We start from the raw sequence: 17,696 nt of genomic DNA, 5'->3' as shown, positions 1-17,696 counted from the left end.
ATATTAAAATTTAATTTTTAAGTTATTTAAACTTCCAACTTTGCAAATAGTATATATGTAAAGAATTGTAAATAGTATTTATTTATGTTTCTAACAAAATACAAATAGAAACATGTTTGGTAGCTTCTCAACTATTGTTACATTTTTTACATTTTTTTGTTAACTTTTTTTTTCTTAAATGTCCTTTTTAAACTTCATTTGTATGTTGATTTACAAGCCTACTTATAATTTGACATATCCATCTTGTTTTAGTTTATTAATTCCTCACTTTTATTTGTTAAACAACTCTCACATCAAATAATTAAAGTTTTGTAGAAAAATGAATTTTCCGAAAGAGTAGAAACTTCCAAACAAAGAACAAGGAACCATTGGCCAAAATTCAGATCCCACAACACTTCCAAATATTGTGAACCAAACCGGATGTGCCAAAACACAAGAACGCATTTCACTGGTTCAAGTTCCGAGAATTAGGGCTTGGTCTCAACAATGTAGACCTAGTTTTGGTCATATTCGTCGTAGTGTTGTCACGGCCGACCTACGGTACCCGATGGCCGCCTCCCGGTCGCCGCATCCATCGTTTCCAGGATGGATTTGCATGCTCAGTGGAAATGCGTGAAGTCGATTGATGATGGAGCTTGAAGAGCTTTCGCCGCCCTTGTCATCAATTTTGTTGCTTAATTTTTTTCCTTCTTCCTCACCATCGTTTTTGCGTTGGTAGTCTCTCAAGCATCAATTGGATTTGCGTGGCGATTTCTCACCCATGGCGGCTGTTGCGGACCAAGAGCTTGCGGAGTATCTGCAGAATAGCCATAACTTGTCCGTCTCGGTCTCCCCCGCTAAGGGCCGTTGCTTGATCGCCAACCGCGCCTTTCATCGCGGTAGCAGCTTCTACTCTTGCTCCCTTTTTCCCTTGAGCTTCCCTCGCATTCGAATTCGGGTGCTCTGGTCATTTTTAGTTCAAGTGCAATTCTCTGAATGTGGTTGTGGCAGGTGAGGTGATCCTTCAGCAAGAGCCCTATGTTTGTGCCTTGGATGATTCGAGCCAAGCCCTCCGTTGCGATCGCTGTTATCGCCAGTCCTCCAATCTCAAGCGATGCAGCGCGTGCAAGACTGTCTTCTATTGCTGTGCCAATTGCCAGGTGCTGCTCTATTGCCCCGCCTTCTTTCCGTCAATTTTTAATTTCTTCTGCTTCTAGCCTGTGATCCTGCTGTATTCTTGTTGTTTCCTCTATAAATAATGTTTCCTATTCCGATTTCTTGCAATTTCTTTAAGGCTGCGACGTTTCTGTTTTCTTAGAGAAGCGGATGGGGTCTTCACAAATTCGAATGCGCTATATTAGTGAGGCTTCTGAAGGAAAAGAAGCGGAGTCCTACCCCGAGTTTGCGTTTAGTGATGCGGTTTTTGATCAAGCGAAGGTTACAAGCAGAGAGGGTGAGCGTGTCAATGTTGTCTTGGCCTACTCTCGACCCGCGATCCATTTTTTTCTGTTCAATGTTTCCGCTCGATCTGACCGTGCATTTCTGTTCCATTAGTAGGTTCAGTTGAAGGCAGCTGTGGATAATTATGATGTCTGTGAGGTTTTGCCCACACGTATCCTTTTGCATTGCATTCTGTGCCTCGGAACAATGCTTGCATCATTTCTCCATCCGTGTAAGCAACAATCTGGGTTCAGGGTTTATAGTTTAAATGTAAAACCTTTACTTACCGTGAAGACATGTCCGAGACAAGCGAAGATCGTTTAGTGATGTATGCGCAGATGGCTAGCATAGTGCAACAAATGATGGCTCCAGACGAGGTGAATGTGAAAGAGGTTACGCAAATGATTTGTAGGGTAAGCGGCTCTACTTTTCCCTAAGAGAGCAATTGCTGGTTTCATTTTTTGAAAATTTAAAAGTTATCCGCGTCGTATTAATGAAACGCACTTATTTGCCCATATTCAGAATTAATTTCCTTCTGACTTAGTTGTCATGTGGTATGCGGCACAGTTCGCTTGCAATGCTCATACAATTTGCGATGAGGAAGTGAGGCCTTTGGGTACAGGGCTCTATCCTGTCATATCAATTGTCAATCACAGGTTCGGTTAGTGAGGCTATTCTTTGTTGTAAAGATTGCCTCCGAAAATCTACCACATGCTATATATATATATGCTTGGGTTTAAGGTTTAGGGGTTTTAGTCATTTGTTATGCAGAGTACATTACACTAGAAGTTGGTTCGATGTACGAGGAACTGCATAATGGTTTTGATTGTTGGATAGTTGTTTGTCTCCTGTCCAGCTGTGTTCCGAATGCGGTACTTCATTTTGATGGAAATCGTGCTGCGCTTCGTGCATTAGAAGACACTCAAGAAGGGACTGAGGTAAGGTTTTATGGTTTTGTTGCATGCGTATATCAACATACATTGAAATTTTCTTCTTTGCAATTGCAGTGTCTTGAGTGACGATTTTGGCATTGATTTCCTTGCTAATTTTGCCCAGTCCTGTATCACGTCAGAGTGTTTTAAGAGAACCAGACCATGAACTGCACTTACGACTTAGATTTAATTGAAAGAATGAAGGATTATTTTCTACTTGCCTGCTCCAGTGACACTCATGGTATTCATAACGACTTCTGCTGGACAGATTACCATCAGTTATGTGGAATTAGCAGCCAGTACAAATACCCGACGAAAGGCTCTCAGGGACCAGTATTATTTTGATTGTAATTGCATCCGCTGTAGTCGATTGGTATGAATCGAGATGATCCTTTTGCTCCATCTTTGCGAGAACTTTATTACATCTGATATCAACACAGGACTTGTGGTAATCAATCAGTGATATGTACACCAGTTTTGTTATGTTGTATTGTAGTTTCTACATTGGATAGTTCTTGCACGTTTATTTGATCTAACATCGCATCCCTGTCGATGAGGGTAAGGTTTTGTTTTAATTGTGTTTTTAATTGCACGCTGTTATTTGCCGATACAAGTGAATTGAGCACTCTTTTGAAGTGGTAACAATATAGTGGTTATTCATAATTTAGGTAACGCGTGAAGGGTCCAGGGAGGATGCGTTTCTTGAAGGATATGGTTGTGTTAATTCAGATTGCAATGGACCGTTGATTGAAGATCCAGGTTAATCGTGTCTAAAATCTCCAAGATGTTCAATGCAATTTCTGGCCTTTTAATCCTTTCTTCTTTAGTGCCTTATCATCTGAATATTTGTGGCTACAGGGAGCGATAAAGTTATTTGTGAGGTTTGCGGATTAAAACGTGAAGTGCAACAGACCAAGTCTGCTGCCAAGGAAGTCGAATTGGACGTATTGGAAGCATCCAATCTGTATGCAGCTGGCAGTATCCCTCATTGATCGAATGCTTTCTCAACGCTTGAAACAACTGATTTGTGCGTGTTATTTCTAGCTATAAACTTGGAGAATTCCTCATGATCATACATTTTTTTGTCCATTATCCTTTTTGTTTTAGAAAAAAATTAAAGATAAAAAATGTAATTTTATATTGAAAGAACGTATTAAATTTTTACTTAAATTTGTTTTGAAAGTAAACGATGATATATTTTTTGAGGCCTTAATTTGAAAGAGCTTGAGAGTGCGCGGAGGCTGTATAGCGAGGTGGAAGCTAAGCAGAGGAAGTTGTGGCATCCATATTCTGTTCCTTTGCTACGAACACATGATGCCCTTTTAAAGGTTGGTCGTATGCTGTTTAATAAAGCTTTTGAATGTTCAACCCCTCTGATTTCCTCTTACGGTTTCTGAAAAATTAAACATGAACAGATATGCATGGATATGGAAGACTGGGCATCAGCGTTGGAATTTTGCCAGAGTACCATTCCAGCTTATGAACGTAAGTTTCCTTGTTCTACATAAATATTGACAAATTCAAGAAGCATTTATTATGTAACATCTGCACAGACTATCTTGTTTTAGTTAACTGATTTGAATCTGGACTTTTGTGGGTGAAACAGGAGCGTATCCTCCATTCTCTCCACTTCTAGGACTTCAGTATTTCACTCTTGGAAAGCTCCAATGGTAAGGCACTCGATTTTGGGTTGTCTTGTTTGACGTCTTCGGCATTTTGAAGCAATGCACGTGCCTGAACAAATATCCTGATGGTACATGCAGGCTTCTAGGCGACTCAGCTAAGGCAGTTAATACGTTAAGGAAGGCATATACTGTCATTCAAGTAACTCATGGGTCAAAATCTGAGCTTCTTCACGGCCTCACTTCTACCCTGCAAGAGGCTCAAGCAGAAGTTGCATACAAACGCTCTCTGATTAACCAGACACATTGAGCATAGAGTTGAAACATTCCTTGTGGAGTTTGCACATGTTTCTCGGGAACGTTTGTGGAACGTTTGCGAACATTCGAAGTTGCAACTTAGAAGCTTATTGATCAGAACATTCCGCACTGTTCGAGTTTTGACAAAGAGTACAGCCTTTTGGCTAAGTGGCTTTTGCCAACTCAATGGCAACGGTAGCTTTTCCATGCATTTGTCACTGTGTTTGATGGTTTGGCTGTGGCTCTCAATTCATGAATCCACTTGGAACGTATTTCAGTAGCAAATACCTAGAAACGCTGGTTGCACCGGCTGAAGTATCTGATCATGCTGTGAGCAGCGCCGAGACACGTGACATGCTTTAGGCTATTGCATACTCGTTCAGGCAAATTGTTACTAGAAAGCATCACCTTGGTCAGACATAGAATCGGCGTTGTAAGTGCAACAGGGTGTAAGAAGAATCGAAGACGAGGCAATAGAGACGCCATTACATTTACAGTAAGGAATTTTGCAACGTTGAGGAAACTGTGGACGGAGCTGCTGCCTATTTCAAAGTCCCCATGGACGTAGACTGCATTGCCCAGTTGAGAGTACATGAACTGAACGTGTCTGAACTGGAAATGAAATACAGAGGTGGAATCGCAACCAAGCAGCTCAGGATGTGCTATACAAAAATTATGCGACTCGGGTAGTTCCGGCTCCGTCGCAAACATCGCAATCAATGGCGCCTGTGCCTTCACAGTAAGGGCATTTTGCACCTTCCTCCACCCAGTCCAGAAACTGATCCTCCACATTCAATTCTCCAGTGCCCTCACATTCGCTGCACATGGTTACGCCTTCTCCCTTGCAGGAGAAGCACTTCTCTGTGTGCACAGCCTTCTGCCCTGCCCGTGGTGATACTGACGACGCTCCATTTGTCTTCGGTTTCCTGAGGCTGCTCGGTTCCTCCCACCGGTTCTCACCCAGCAAAAAGACCCTGCGATTGGAGGCAATATTCTCGTCCCGAGTGTTTTCAATGTCCCTTTTCTCCTCCGCAAACGATCTCTTCGTTCCTGTGTTGCTTCCTGTTGAGGTAGCACCAGTGGCTTTCTGTGAATTTGATACTGATTGTCGTGAGGGGACTTCTTTCGAAGATTTCGCATTTGTTTGTGTCTTACTCAACAGCATGGCCAACAGTTCTGGAGACAAGACTCCGTCCTCTCTAACACCAATTGACGCCTGCCAAGTTTTCACGGCCGTTTCTGTGCCGTCTGCGAACATAGAGTATTCTATATCCTCTTCCCCTGAATAAAACCCTAGCTCTTGCAAAGCTTCTTGCAATTCTTTTACCTCATCTCCTTCCGCACCTTTCCTCATCTCCCGCAGCATTACCTCAGTCTGCGCCGTTGCAACTTTGGCGGGTGCTACTTCACTTATTAGATCAATTGAAAACTCGGACATCGAAGGTATAGAAGGAGAGGAAGAGAAGTTGCTAGACGTATTCCCTGTGGAGCCATACTTCAGGCTGCTGCTGGAACGATCCGAGATAGACACAGGTGATTCAAATTCCTCCAATTCCTCCAATTCCTCCAATTCCTCCATAAATTCAATATTAGGTCTTGGTTCCGGGGGCAATGATTGAATCAGCTGCTTCAAATTGGCGATGACGGAGGGAAGTGTTGCAGTACCAGTGGAAAACTCCCGACGTTCCTGCACTTGGGCACGCAGCTGCTCCAACTCACGCTTCAGCAGGTCTAATTCATCCGCCATGAGTCGCCGCTCTGCAAGCCAGCGCGCTTCCTCTCGCAGCCAGCGTTGTTCCTCGCGCAACCAGCGCTGTTCCTCTCGAAGCCATCGGTCCTCCTCGTTCAAGCTCGCAGAGAGCCGGAAAGAGGGACGGGACCGCAACCCAGGATCGGAGAAGTGGAAGGGCGTAGGGCGGCAAGAGAGTAAAACCACTGGCTGATGCTGTGGAAGCGCAGGCCACGAGCGGAGAGACGATAGTTGCATTGCCGTCTGCGATTCCATGGCCTCTCTTCTCCCTCAGCCCACTACAATGCAGTGGTCTCCCTACTCACAAACTACTACTGGAAAGATTGCTTAGCTTGCTGTTCACATCAACAACGGAAGTGATGCTAGGGGAGCAGGCAGATGGCCCTTGTGCAGGATTCTATCCAACCTGGCCAATTTACGTCGAAAGTGATGCACTATCCCGAGATTAAGTTTGGACCCACAACTCTTTCGTATTTGTCGTGATGCTCATCATCCAGTTACCTTGTGATATCATCACCGCGTCGCTTCTTTCCATTCCACACTAGATGAACTGAATTCCACTCCCGGATTCTCAACTTTGCAGTGCTTCCTGTCCTCTCATTCACAATAATTATGCTACTATCATCTGGAAGGGCTAACCGAATCATCCTGTGATTGAGATTCTTTGGTGTTGCGTGATCATTTTCGACAATTTCGCCTGTAGATTATGAGGATTAAAATGATGAGTTTAGACGCGACTGCTTAACAAGTCAAATTTGGAAATTTGGGGATGAGGCTCGGCTATAATCCACAGTTCAAAAGCAGGGACGCCTAAGCCTACAAATTGCACAGGGAGAAATCGTAAAACAACTCCTTAACGCAAGTAGCTCAGTGACCCAGAACCACTATGCTTACTTTCAGTCATTAAGTCTAGGTAGTTGTAAGGACAGGGTTTCCTACAATTCATTCTTTCACTTCATACAATGGGAGGATAACGCAATAGGAGGGTTCCAATCAAGCAGGAACAATGTAGACATAATCCACACTTCAGAACACTATTTACCAAATAACAAAACGTCATATGAAACCAATAGACTGACATCTGTACACACAGAATGTCAGGACCATTCAATACAGCACATGACGAGAGGTACTCGAGTAAAGGTACTCTATGTTCGCATAAATGACAAGGAATATGAATGAAACAAAAGCTCAACCTTGAGGCAAGTTCAAGTGCTATAAAAACTAGCCAAAATCCCCCTCAATGCTACATTCCTATGTCCGCACATGTACAACTCAGGATATATGCATATCGCTGTTTGTAATTTTGCTACTGGAGGTACACGTGTCTGAAGTGTCTGAACGCAAACTGCACTGATCACCTGGGTGCACTCCTTATGGGGAGTAACAGTGTGTCTTCTGGGCAACAAAACCTTCGAGTTAATGAACTGATTTAACTTCATAGAGGTGGAGGACACCACAATTTCACTCTCTTATCCGAGCTAGCTGTTGCCAAGATGAGGGACTTCCCACTTTCTGGAAACAACACTTCCCACATATTAGCACCTAACTTACCATCTAGAAACGGATTCAGACAAATTTATGGCAATAGCAATGAACTAGAGTAAATGAAGCTCGACTTGCAACACATACTTGAGGTAACTAGCATATATCCCACATCCTAATTGAACTGATAACTCATCACCCGCCTGCATAGTGAAGGGAAATATTTCCTGCTTCTATTGCAGGATTGAAGGTACACTAATCAGAAATGGAGCATGATTTAACGAACTTAAAAGAAGGTTCCGCGAGTGACCATGAAAAACATTTAAAATGCTCCTTCCTAACCCCAGGCAGAAGCAAGAAAAAAGGGCACACATTTAAGGAAAGCAATACATTTGGATACCGTTACAGATAATACATGCTCTAATCAACAATATAGACTTCTGAATAGGAATCACATGAATGCATTACCTGTGGGGAGTGGTTGTGGAGCCCACACTAGGCATGTAATATTTTCTGTACAAACAACAAGCAATTGACAAACACAATTTAGAAACTGAGACATGATGTCGGACGTCAAATTCATATAGTCACTTCATGATTTGGAGTCCTCATCTAGGAATTTGCAGAAATAAAAGGAACAATATGCAAGTACTTGATTCTGACTTGCCATAAATCACCACAGGAGAAGGGACACGCACCATCATGAGCATTTTCAGCAGTGTCCAAAATCTCGCCAGTCTCAGTGCGCAACCATTGCAGCGTGGTGCCATAAGTGACAGCCAAAATCTGGTTGTCAGGTGATACAGCAAGTCTATCATAAAGTACTGGGTTGCCCTTTGAATCTAGAGTCGGAATTTTGAATACTTTGATACATTTGGGGTCTTCATCCATGTGGTATCTAACTGTCCAGCATGACATAATAACATGAGAATTAGAGGACAAGTCAAACTGGAAGAGCTGCTACATTCTTATTCAAAGGTGCAGAAAATTACTCAAGGCACAACCAAGTAGAGAATATAATTTAAAGAATCTACACAAACATTCAGTGAACTGCACGAAATGATACTCAAGGTTAATTCAAGATTACCATTGATATTCCATATCCTGATCGAGCCATCCTTCGATGCAGTAATTATTCTTTCCGAATCCCATGTAAAATCTAGCCAAGTAACTGCACTCTGTGGATTCGCAACAATAAAGACAAAGTGGGTAACTGTAAGCATGTATACAGCACGTTGTCTCGCAGTCCACACAAACATGACTATCGTGAGAAATCCCTTCTAATGCTCACAGCTTCCAAACCACCATGACAGTGAAACGGTTTCAAATGCCATTTGCTACACCCTCTTCTTTATCAACCATAAACTTTACATGCACTAGGATGTATGCGCTTTCGTCCACCTCTTTTGCACTTGTGTGTGCTTGAAGATTGATCCGAGCCATTTGCCTCTAACTCATGCCTAAAACATGATCATTCGTACTCAACGCGTACTCTCGACTTTTCAAATATAGAATTCAAATTCACGACGAATTGCACTAAAATCTCAAACCTTTGAACCATCATACAACAAAGAGATCTTTTAAGAACTATGGAAAACCCAGAGATTGCAGCATCCTCGTATGAAACAAGGTTCATAATACTCGGTCATGGGGTTGAGTAACGACAGTGAACACAATTCTGCGATCTGAAATGATCTCGAATGCATAGATGCCAAGTTTGAGATTGACTGACCTTGTGACCCTTAAGTTGCATAACCTTCGGAACTTCTTTCACTTGATTATCCTTGCCATACACAACTTCCCAGATCTGGAGCAAAACCACTACTGTTTGTGAGATACCAAGCATGAGTGCACGTGATATAATCAGAAAGTTGTACCATACCAAAACACCAGAAATTACTTTAAAGAAATGAAAATTCACGGGCAATCAAAATGCAACCTCAGAAATAAAAAAATATCCATGACACAGTAGCAGAATGTATGCACATGACACGTAAAGCAAGCTGCAACACCTTAACGTCTGCAGTGAAGGCTGCCGCTGCCAAGAAACGTCCATTAGGTGACAGAGTAGCCATGGTATTTTTCAGCTGGTTGGTGTCCACTGTGCCTAGACACTTGCCCGTGTCTGCTGTCCATAACTTGATATCCGTACCTGCAAACATGAACTAGTAAATAACTGATAATTGATTGTACCTTTGAACTAGATCACTGTGAACCAGTGACGACGAAATATAACGTTGCCTTTGCAGATAAATGCAGAATGCAAAAGTAAATGACGAACATGATGCATGTAGCCCAGAAGCTAAAGAATTTATTCGTTCAAACTAAAGACCTCCGGTCTTACACAACAAACCTCCGAGAGAAAGACCGATTGACTGTGAGAAACTACACCTTCAGAGGACGAGGCCAATATGACTCCTCCATTTCCACTTCCAAAAGTGGCGGGGGAGCTAACAAGGGAAACAAGGCCCTTTTTGTCATGAACGTTCTTCAGCTCCCACTTCATCTCCGGTTGAGCGGGTTTTCCTTGCTCCTTAGCAGCAGTTGCTGCCTCGCTGCTAGCCGAAGAGTACATACATAGCCCTGTGCCTGACAGACCCCCCAGCCACGTTCTCTTAGCACAACAACTACCTTGATGTGATATAGACAATGGCTGAAGATTTATTTTTTAATTAAGTTTCAGTGACCCACTCCTATCCATTTCACGCTAAACCGTGCCAGGACATATCCTAAAAACTCAAGATGCTAAAATTTGTACGAGCTTGCCATCAAACGAAAGAGTTCGACCTAAAACTAAGACAGTTGTGTAAATAGGATTGCAATCATCAGAAAATACACATATCGAAGGTCTGAAACCTATTTGCCTACAAAATGCTTGTAGAGGGTGATCAATGTGCATCAGACTTAGCTACCTGACATGCCTTCAGTTGCGATCACCAGTTGACTTGATCCGTGTCCAAAAGTTATTTTCGTAGGGCAATTACTCCCACTTGGAAGATTTAAGCGTAGAAATCTGTAAAATACGCAGATGATCAATCAAAATCCTTATGACCAGCGCAGGCACAACCCTGAAGAGAAATGTACGATAGTTTTTGAAATAGAGTAGAAATAACAAAGTAATAGATGGAGGCATACTTGAAACTTTTGGCAGAGATGTCATCCAGTTTGAAAACTCGTATGACTCTATCAGCACATGCTGCAATTTCAACTCCAAAATTTAGTCAAATGCACATTCGCCAGATGCACCTCAAATAAACAAAAACATACATTGCATGTACCAGAACAATTCCCCGCTGCGAGAGATAAGTACCGTAAGAAAAAAGAAAAAAGAAAATTTTGAATTGGAAAAGTAATGCAGCTACAACCCAATTTGGGAATTGGTTATCACTCAGTTCTTAAGCCCAACTCGATTCCGACAGAGTTTGACAAAGGCGAAGAACAGAAGATCGAGTCGAAAAATTTGAAGATTTACACCTGAAGCTATGCCTCGACCATTTGAAGAGAAGGCAATGCCAGTGACAGCGTCGGTATGGCCTTTCAACATATTGATCTCAAGGTGATGATGCCGTTGCGGATGCGCCTGCAAAAAACAGACAAGGTACGCGTCACAGTCCAGACACAATCCAGGAGAACTAAATTCCCAATTCCCCTACACCAGATCATCTGTAGACCTGGAGGCAAAGGATTGCATGTCACACTTGAACACATCCATATGCCGCATGAGGTGATCCAATACTAACAGGAAGGTGATGTAGTCGAATCAAAAACCCGAAGCCCTTCTAGAAGAACACAAACGACATTGAATACACACATACCTTCTTCGCGGCCAGAGAACGCTGCTTGGGGTTCGTCGATTTCTTCGCAGGTTGGGTAGCGAAATCAGTCGGAGAAGTAGCGTGAGCGGGCGACGACTCCGGCTTTGAAGCACGGCTGCGAAGAGCGAGAAGCACGAAGGTGAGTAAACCCAGGAAGACGGTGACGAGGGTCACCAGCAACGCAGGGGAGGAGGAGGAGGCGGCGGCATCCGCCATGGCTGATCGATTTGCTGCAATTGCAATGCCACGCCGAAGACGAAGACGACCCACAGCCGGGGCCAGACAGGGCCGGGCCGGGCCGGGCCGGACCTGGCCGAGCTTACATATGACCCGTGCCCCTCCCCGACTCGTGACGTCTCGTCCATGTTCCCTATCTGTTCCCTACCTGTTCCCCATTCCCCTTACCTCCTTCGTGTCACCCCCCATTACCCTCCTTCTTTGCCTCAAATTTTATAACGTTAAAACCAAGACTCAAATTTTATATAAATAAATTAGAAAGGAAGGTCATTCAGGATGCTGAATTATTTTTACTGGTAATTTTGATAAGGGAAAAGAAATTTTTAATTGTAATTAGAATGTAATAAAAAGTGCAATTAGTTTAGAATTTTGATTAATTGTGAAGGAAATTGTAGTATTTTATGTATTGATTCGTGAATTTTTTTTTATTCAACATATATCACATCATCTCATAGCTTTTTTTTTTTTTTTTTTTTTTTTTAATTTTCATACAGAATTGAAACCATTTTTATATTGAGACATCAATGTAAGAAGTAATTATGAAAAAAACACTTGTTTTGAATCTCTCTAAAACAGTGAAAGATATGGTATATATTTTTACTAATCTAATTTCTTTTTCTATATGGAAGTTATTTTGGCTAGATTCTCATCCACAATTTGATTAAAAACTGTAAATTAAATTTGAACGTATATAATTTTGCATGTGTAAATTATAATAAAAATAAAGTATAATACCATAGAAATAAGTTGATGTTTATTAGAATTCCATCTTATAAAAATTTTACTTATTGGTGTTTGTCTAGAAGACACAATCTAATTTGGACTGATTTGCTTTGCATTCTTGTATCAATTAATTATGTGATGCATATAATTTGAATGATGAGAAGTTAAAAAAATAAGTGTCTTTAAAATTTTTGGATGGATTTAGAATTAAAAACGAAAAATATGAGATTAAAAAAAATTAAACATTATTCTAATAGCTTATTCATCTTCAATTAAAATAATGATTATTTATCTATATTAAACCTATAATATTTTTATAAAAAATTTTTATATTACTTAAGTAAAGAAAAATAAATAGAAGTAGGTAGAAATATACTAAGTAGATATTATCTTCTATAATGCATATTAGATTTTTATATTTCTTTAGATATCCCAATGGATTTTTAGAACTTATGCTATATATTTTGTACTTTTAAGCAATTGCCTTAGAAGCAACTTACAACTTGATACTTAGGATGTAAACTTAATTATCCTTAAGAAGCTTCCAAAAGACTTTATTGGTAGCTAATATATATAGAAGCAAGAGAAGCTATATTTAATCTTGTCCATGCTTTCTTTGTATTAAGGTTTTGATTTTAAAATTTTATTTTATTTTATTTTATAACTATATTTATTTATTTTATTTCATCTTTTTATTGATAAAATAAAAATAAATATATATATTTTTTAATTTAAATTTCAACAATAATATATTTTGTAATCATATATTTCTTTTTAAAATAGTTTTATTATTTAGAAGATGCTTCTAATTTAATCAAAGATTATATAAATTATTGAAATATTAATTTTTTCATGTTTATATGTATTAAATTGTTGCCAAACTTATTAAATCATGAATTTGTCAAAAATTTTATTTAGTGTTATATATCACATATAAAAATAATAAGACTTAAGAGATGTATTATTTAGTTTCTCTTCTATCATATTAAAAGAAGGAAATCAAGAAAGACATGTTCTTTATTAAATAGATGTTAAGATAAAATACTTTTATTACTATAACTTTTAAAAGAAGTCTTAAAGTTTGATAATATCATTAGAGGTGGATATTATACATGATGGCATTTCAAAAAAATTATTTAAGAATAGTTTTGATTGCCTTGATAAATTTTATATTATAATTTTTTTATTTTTTATTTTTTTTATATTAAACACTATCAAAAGTTTAAAATAACTATTTATAAAAATATCAATTACAATAAAGTTTTTAAAATGACAATACACTCTTATATTACTAATTTAGAAAAATCAGACAATTAAAAGATAGATATAGAATTGAAATTAGAATGACTATTACTAAATACAAAAAAAATTAGGTGTCAAGGACAAAAGCTCAAAGATTGTAAATAAATAAGTAAGATAAAGTCTCAAATAGAGTTAAAAAAAAATAAATAAGAAAATATGTATATTTAAAAAGAAATTAGATTGACTATTCTCAAAGACTAAAAAACTAGAGACTCTTGAAACTAGACTAAAAGCAAGAAAAGAATTGACAGGAGTGAAGAAGGCTTCACTCTTGCCTCTATGTATATTCTTTAATAAGGAGATATGTAGCAATGTTTTTTAGGACCTTTAACATGTGTCTAACTTGCAAGATAAATTTTCTATATATGCACCACATGGCTAACTTATTGGCAAAGTTTTCAATCCAACAATCACCTAAAGACATAAAAAGTTATATCCATGTCTATGAAGCTTCTCCAAAAGATATTATATAATTTATCTACGTTTACTTATTTCTACATAATTCCTCTTATCTAAATAATTATTGGTGTGGATTATGCTGATAATACTAGAAAGTTTAAAACTAAGATAGAACACAAGAAAGACGTTGATAAAAGTGAGGAGGGCCTCATTTTGCCTCTACATATATTATCTATTAAAGAACTCCATGATAATGTCCTATGGGCTACATGACATGTATTAAACTTATGAGACATATATCCAATTTGTAACGCAAATTTCCAACATGTACGTCACATAGCTAATATGTAATACAAGTGGCTAAATATGTAGCCAACTTTTTGGCCAAGTTGTCAACCTTCCAATCACTTATAAATATGTGTAAAGTTTACAAAGCTTATAAGAAGCTTCTTAATAAGATATCAATAGTTTAATCTACTTTTACTTACTTCTATCTAATTATACTTATCTAAGTAAATATACTAGTAAATATGGTTATTTGTTACACCAATCAAGCACCATCAAAGTTTGTTACAAATATTATTTGACAAATTTTAATTTTTATCAACTTATGAAATGACTTAGAGTCTAATCACTCTTTCTAGAACTTATCTCTACCAAAGAATATTATGTTATGAATATCTAGATTATTCAAATAATCACAATATATAAATATATATATATATATATATATATAAAAGTAAAAATATGTAAAAATATTTTTGTTAGATGATATTGTCTTCAAGAATTATTAAAGAAGATTTTTAAACATAAATTTATAAGTATTTTTTAGTTGTGCCATGTAAACACAAAAACCTATTCTTAATAACCTCTTTCATCGGAAGTTATTGTAGAAGTCTCCTACATTTTAGGCACATAGTGTTAAAACAATTCATAATATCCAAACACCAACTTTCACTAATTCATATATAATACTAATCCAATACCATCACCTTGTTCCACACATACATATCCACATTTCCAAGAATTTTGTGGTGTAATCAAATCAAGCCTAAAGCCATTATCTCAGCTTTTGCAGACCTATTCCACCACTTCGATGACTCTAATCCAACACCCAGAGAAGCATCTTATCCTCCTAACAATGTATACACAGTAAACTCAAAAACAAAGTTATATTACCAGCAATGAAACAGAAGCAGATGCACGATGGAGACTCATGGTGTGATGAAGGTCACCTGTGAACACCCACTCCAGCAAATTCTAAATGCTTGGGCAAGGTCGGTGTCCACAGGACAATCCTTTAAGAAAAATCCGAAGCCTGATTCAATCTCGGTTTTCGTCTTTACTTGCGATTGTTTAGGTTGAATCGCAAACAGGATTCAATTGGGTTTCTATCAAAATCGAACTTTTGGCCCTTTGTTTTTGTTTTTGTTTTTTTTTTGTTCCCTCTGCTCTAGGTGCGTTTCCTGATGTCTTCGTTGTGTTGTTAATGTAATGGATTTTAGGGGTAATTTGGTGTAGAAATGCGTTTTAGGGTTTCACGTCTGGAGTTTGCTTGTTGCAGGAGCTAGAGAGATGGTTGGGTCGAATTGAGGTTGAATGATAAGATCGGTGCGTCTTAAACTAGCGTTCATTGTGTGGACTGTTGGTAGGAGCCGGTAGAAATGGCCCGATACGATAGAGCCATCACCGTGTTCTCGCCGGATGGGCATCTCTTTCAAGTGGAGTATGCTTTGGAAGCCGTCAGAAAGGGAAACGCAGCAGTCGGTGTGCGAGGTACAGACACCATCGTGTTGGGAGTGGAGAAGAAATCTACTGCTAAGTTGCAAGATGCTCGGTAAGGCTTTTCTTGCATCATGGTGCATTTGTTGATGCTTATGGATGAATCGGGCGATTTAGGAGATCTAGGTAGACACATTTAGGTCTTAATTTTGAATTCCTCGATGCTCAAAATTGGAGGAGGGTTGTAGATATGTTGGATTTTGCATCTTGGTTATTTGAATCTGTGGGTTGTGGTTGCGTGGATTAAGGAGAGAGTGGTAATTCTCTATCGACGATGGTAAGGTTTTTGTTGCCGAAACTTGTAGCGCGGAAGTTCTCCACTGATTTTATTGTATAGAGGGATTGAGTTAGAGAGTACCGAAGAAGTTCCCGTAAGATCGTCATCCAGCAATTTCTTGCGGGTGTTGCCACATTAACCAAATAATTATATACGATGTTTTGATAGAGCAATCTGACTCACAAAGAGGATTATCCCTTTGCAGCACCGTGCGGAAGATTTTGAAGTTAGACGAGCACGTATCACTCGCCTTCGCCGGTCTCACCGCCGATGCTCGTGTTCTCGTCAACCGTGCTCGAATTGAGTGCCAAAGCCATCGACTTACAGTAGAAGATCCTGTGACTGTCGAGTATATCACTCGCTTCATCGCCGGCTTGCAGCAAAAGTACACTCAGAGTGGTGGAGTTCGCCCCTTCGGTATTTCCACTCTCATCGTCGGCTTCGACCCTTACACAGGCGTACCTGCCCTCTACCAAACCGACCCTTCTGGAACCTTTTCAGCTTGGAAAGCCAATGCTACTGGCCGTAACTCGAACTCGGTACGTGAATTCCTGGAAAAGAATTACACTGAGACATCAGGCGCTGAGACTGTCAAACTAGCTGTCCGAGCACTTCTTGAGGTAAATCAACGGCTGTATTATATTTTATTTCTCTCTTTCGTATTGGTAGAAACTGTGCATGCAGTTTGATATGAGGGAGTCTGGACCTTCATTTTTTGAGTACCCTTACGTGTTAAGTTTTGGGGATTGATTTTGAAGGTTTTTTTAAGTGAAAAAGTCTAATAATGTATAATTGCAAATTCTCGTTACTTGTAGTTTAGTGCGGGGTAGTCTGTCTAAATAGATTCCTTTCTGGGTTTCAGAGGCTACGTGACTACTGCATACTCAGGGGCAGAGGACACATTAGTAAATAATGGTTGTAAGGGGACGGTTTGTCATTTTGAAACTGAAGTTATATGCTGTTGTGTGGTTTCGTAGGTAGTTGAGAGTGGTGGTAAAAACATTGAAATAGCAGTAATGACCAAGAACGAAGGTTTGCGATTGCTGGATGAGGCAGAAGTTGAGGAGATTGTGGCTGGTATAGAAGCTGAGAAGGCTGCTGTGGAAGCAGCTAAGAAGGGTCCTCCTCGTGATCAGTAGGCTTCAGACGGTTGGTGGATTCGGGGGTTATTCGCTAGGGTGACGGACAGGTGAATGATGATCCATGTAAAATTGTAAAGCATTTTGCCGGAACTAATTCAGTCGGACGACGAGCTCCTTCTTGGTTATTGTGAGATGCAAATGCTGGTTTATGACAAAATTGACCGCTCATGCAACGGCAAGGAATAACGAAATCATTATCACAAAACGTTTCATGATGAATGTACCTGGATTTGCACATGCTAACAAAGCAGAAAATATTCAGTCAGAAGGCCAGGTTAACTTCGTCAGGCAATGTAACAAAAGTTGTGAGATTAGCTGTTGCAACATTGCAAGAGAATGATCGACAAATGTTCGTAAAATCAATGACTACAATCTCTGTACAACATCCACGTGTACTCATGTAATGCCTTAAATGTGGGTTGAGTAGCCAAGTCCTTGTTTTCCACGGCAAGAGAAAATCGAAATCGCAATCAGAACGCAGAATACCATCGCGATTTTGCATCCTTGAGACATT

The 17,696-nt window shown here is 39.5% G+C and overlaps 4 protein-coding genes across 11 annotated transcripts; 2 read left to right on the top strand and 2 right to left on the bottom strand.

Moving 5' to 3' along the window:
- The first annotated feature begins 451 nt into the window (after positions 1-451).
- Positions 452-4,481, top strand: LOC112295889 (histone-lysine N-methyltransferase ASHR1). The gene is made up of 14 exons (XM_024547913.3): positions 452-878; positions 991-1,139; positions 1,298-1,432; positions 1,537-1,591; positions 1,714-1,832; positions 1,987-2,075; positions 2,276-2,357; positions 2,620-2,724; positions 3,020-3,110; positions 3,210-3,329; positions 3,573-3,679; positions 3,767-3,836; positions 3,958-4,021; positions 4,115-4,481. The coding sequence occupies exons 1-14, from the start codon at positions 761-763 to the stop codon at positions 4,281-4,283; spliced, it is 1,473 nt and encodes a 490-aa protein (XP_024403681.1). The 5' UTR covers positions 452-760; the 3' UTR covers positions 4,284-4,481.
- A 239-nt stretch (positions 4,482-4,720) lies between these two features.
- On the bottom strand, positions 4,721-6,644 carry LOC112295890 (uncharacterized). Its single transcript, XM_024547914.3, has one exon. It carries the CDS (start codon positions 6,273-6,275, stop codon positions 4,944-4,946), a length of 1,332 nt encoding a protein of 443 aa, XP_024403682.1. The 5' UTR covers positions 6,276-6,644; the 3' UTR covers positions 4,721-4,943.
- A 509-nt stretch (positions 6,645-7,153) lies between these two features.
- LOC112295891 (uncharacterized) lies at positions 7,154-11,600 on the bottom strand. The gene is made up of 11 exons (XM_024547915.3): positions 11,321-11,600; positions 10,980-11,085; positions 10,641-10,701; positions 10,418-10,518; positions 9,897-10,094; positions 9,518-9,657; positions 9,238-9,312; positions 8,593-8,683; positions 8,204-8,407; positions 7,974-8,018; positions 7,154-7,535 (listed from the first exon to the last, which is right to left on the bottom strand). Exons 1-11 carry the CDS (start codon positions 11,534-11,536, stop codon positions 7,459-7,461), a joined length of 1,314 nt encoding a protein of 437 aa, XP_024403683.1. The 5' UTR covers positions 11,537-11,600; the 3' UTR covers positions 7,154-7,458.
- Positions 11,601-15,120: 3,520 nt separating this feature from the next.
- LOC112295689 (proteasome subunit alpha type-7) lies at positions 15,121-17,307 on the top strand. 8 transcript variants are annotated; one of them, XM_024547545.3, is made up of 4 exons: positions 15,121-15,258; positions 15,634-15,818; positions 16,246-16,660; positions 17,018-17,307. In XM_024547545.3, exons 2-4 carry the CDS (start codon positions 15,646-15,648, stop codon positions 17,177-17,179), a joined length of 750 nt encoding a protein of 249 aa, XP_024403313.1. In that variant the 5' UTR covers positions 15,121-15,258; positions 15,634-15,645; the 3' UTR covers positions 17,180-17,307. The 8 variants fall into 8 exon arrangements, with proteins under 8 accessions (XP_024403313.1, XP_024403309.1, XP_024403306.1 ...); XM_024547541.3 differs by having other exon boundaries at positions 15,546-15,818; XM_024547538.2 differs by having other exon boundaries at positions 15,163-15,313.
- The last annotated feature ends 389 nt before the right edge of the window (positions 17,308-17,696 follow it).

Source organism: Physcomitrium patens, chromosome 19 (genome assembly GCF_059467195.1).
Source record: "Physcomitrium patens ecotype Gransden chromosome 19, ASM5946719v1, whole genome shotgun sequence".
In the NCBI taxonomy this organism is placed as follows: Eukaryota; Viridiplantae; Streptophyta; class Bryopsida; order Funariales; family Funariaceae; genus Physcomitrium; species Physcomitrium patens.
The sequence above is the reverse complement of the archived record's forward strand: the minus strand, read 5'-3'. Positions and strand labels throughout refer to the sequence as shown.

Bases quoted from the DNA above. Each gene is read 5' to 3' on its own strand.
- LOC112295889 (XM_024547913.3), top strand. From the start codon at position 761: ATGGCGGCTGTTGCGGACCAAGAGCTTGCGGAGTATCTGCAGAATAGC. The intron at 1,433-1,536 runs GTGAGCGTGTCA...TTCCATTAGTAG, and splicing joins GAAGGTTACAAGCAGAGAGG to GTTCAGTTGAAGGCAGCTGT. The intron at 1,833-1,986 runs GTAAGCGGCTCT...TATGCGGCACAG, and splicing joins TTACGCAAATGATTTGTAGG to TTCGCTTGCAATGCTCATAC.
- LOC112295890 (XM_024547914.3), bottom strand. From the start codon at position 6,275: ATGGAATCGCAGACGGCAATGCAACTATCGTCTCTCCGCTCGTGGCCT.
- LOC112295891 (XM_024547915.3), bottom strand. From the start codon at position 11,536: ATGGCGGATGCCGCCGCCTCCTCCTCCTCCCCTGCGTTGCTGGTGACC. The intron at 11,086-11,320 runs GTATGTGTGTAT...TGTTTTTTGCAG, and splicing joins GTTCTCTGGCCGCGAAGAAG to GCGCATCCGCAACGGCATCA. The intron at 8,019-8,203 runs GTGCGTGTCCCT...TTGTTTGTACAG, and splicing joins TGCTGAAAATGCTCATGATG to AAAATATTACATGCCTAGTG.
- LOC112295689 (XM_024547538.2), top strand. From the start codon at position 15,188: ATGGAGACTCATGGTGTGATGAAGGTCACCTGTGAACACCCACTCCAG. The intron at 15,314-15,633 runs GTTTTCGTCTTT...GACTGTTGGTAG, and splicing joins CGAAGCCTGATTCAATCTCG to GAGCCGGTAGAAATGGCCCG. The intron at 16,661-17,017 runs GTAAATCAACGG...GTGGTTTCGTAG, and splicing joins CTGTCCGAGCACTTCTTGAG to GTAGTTGAGAGTGGTGGTAA.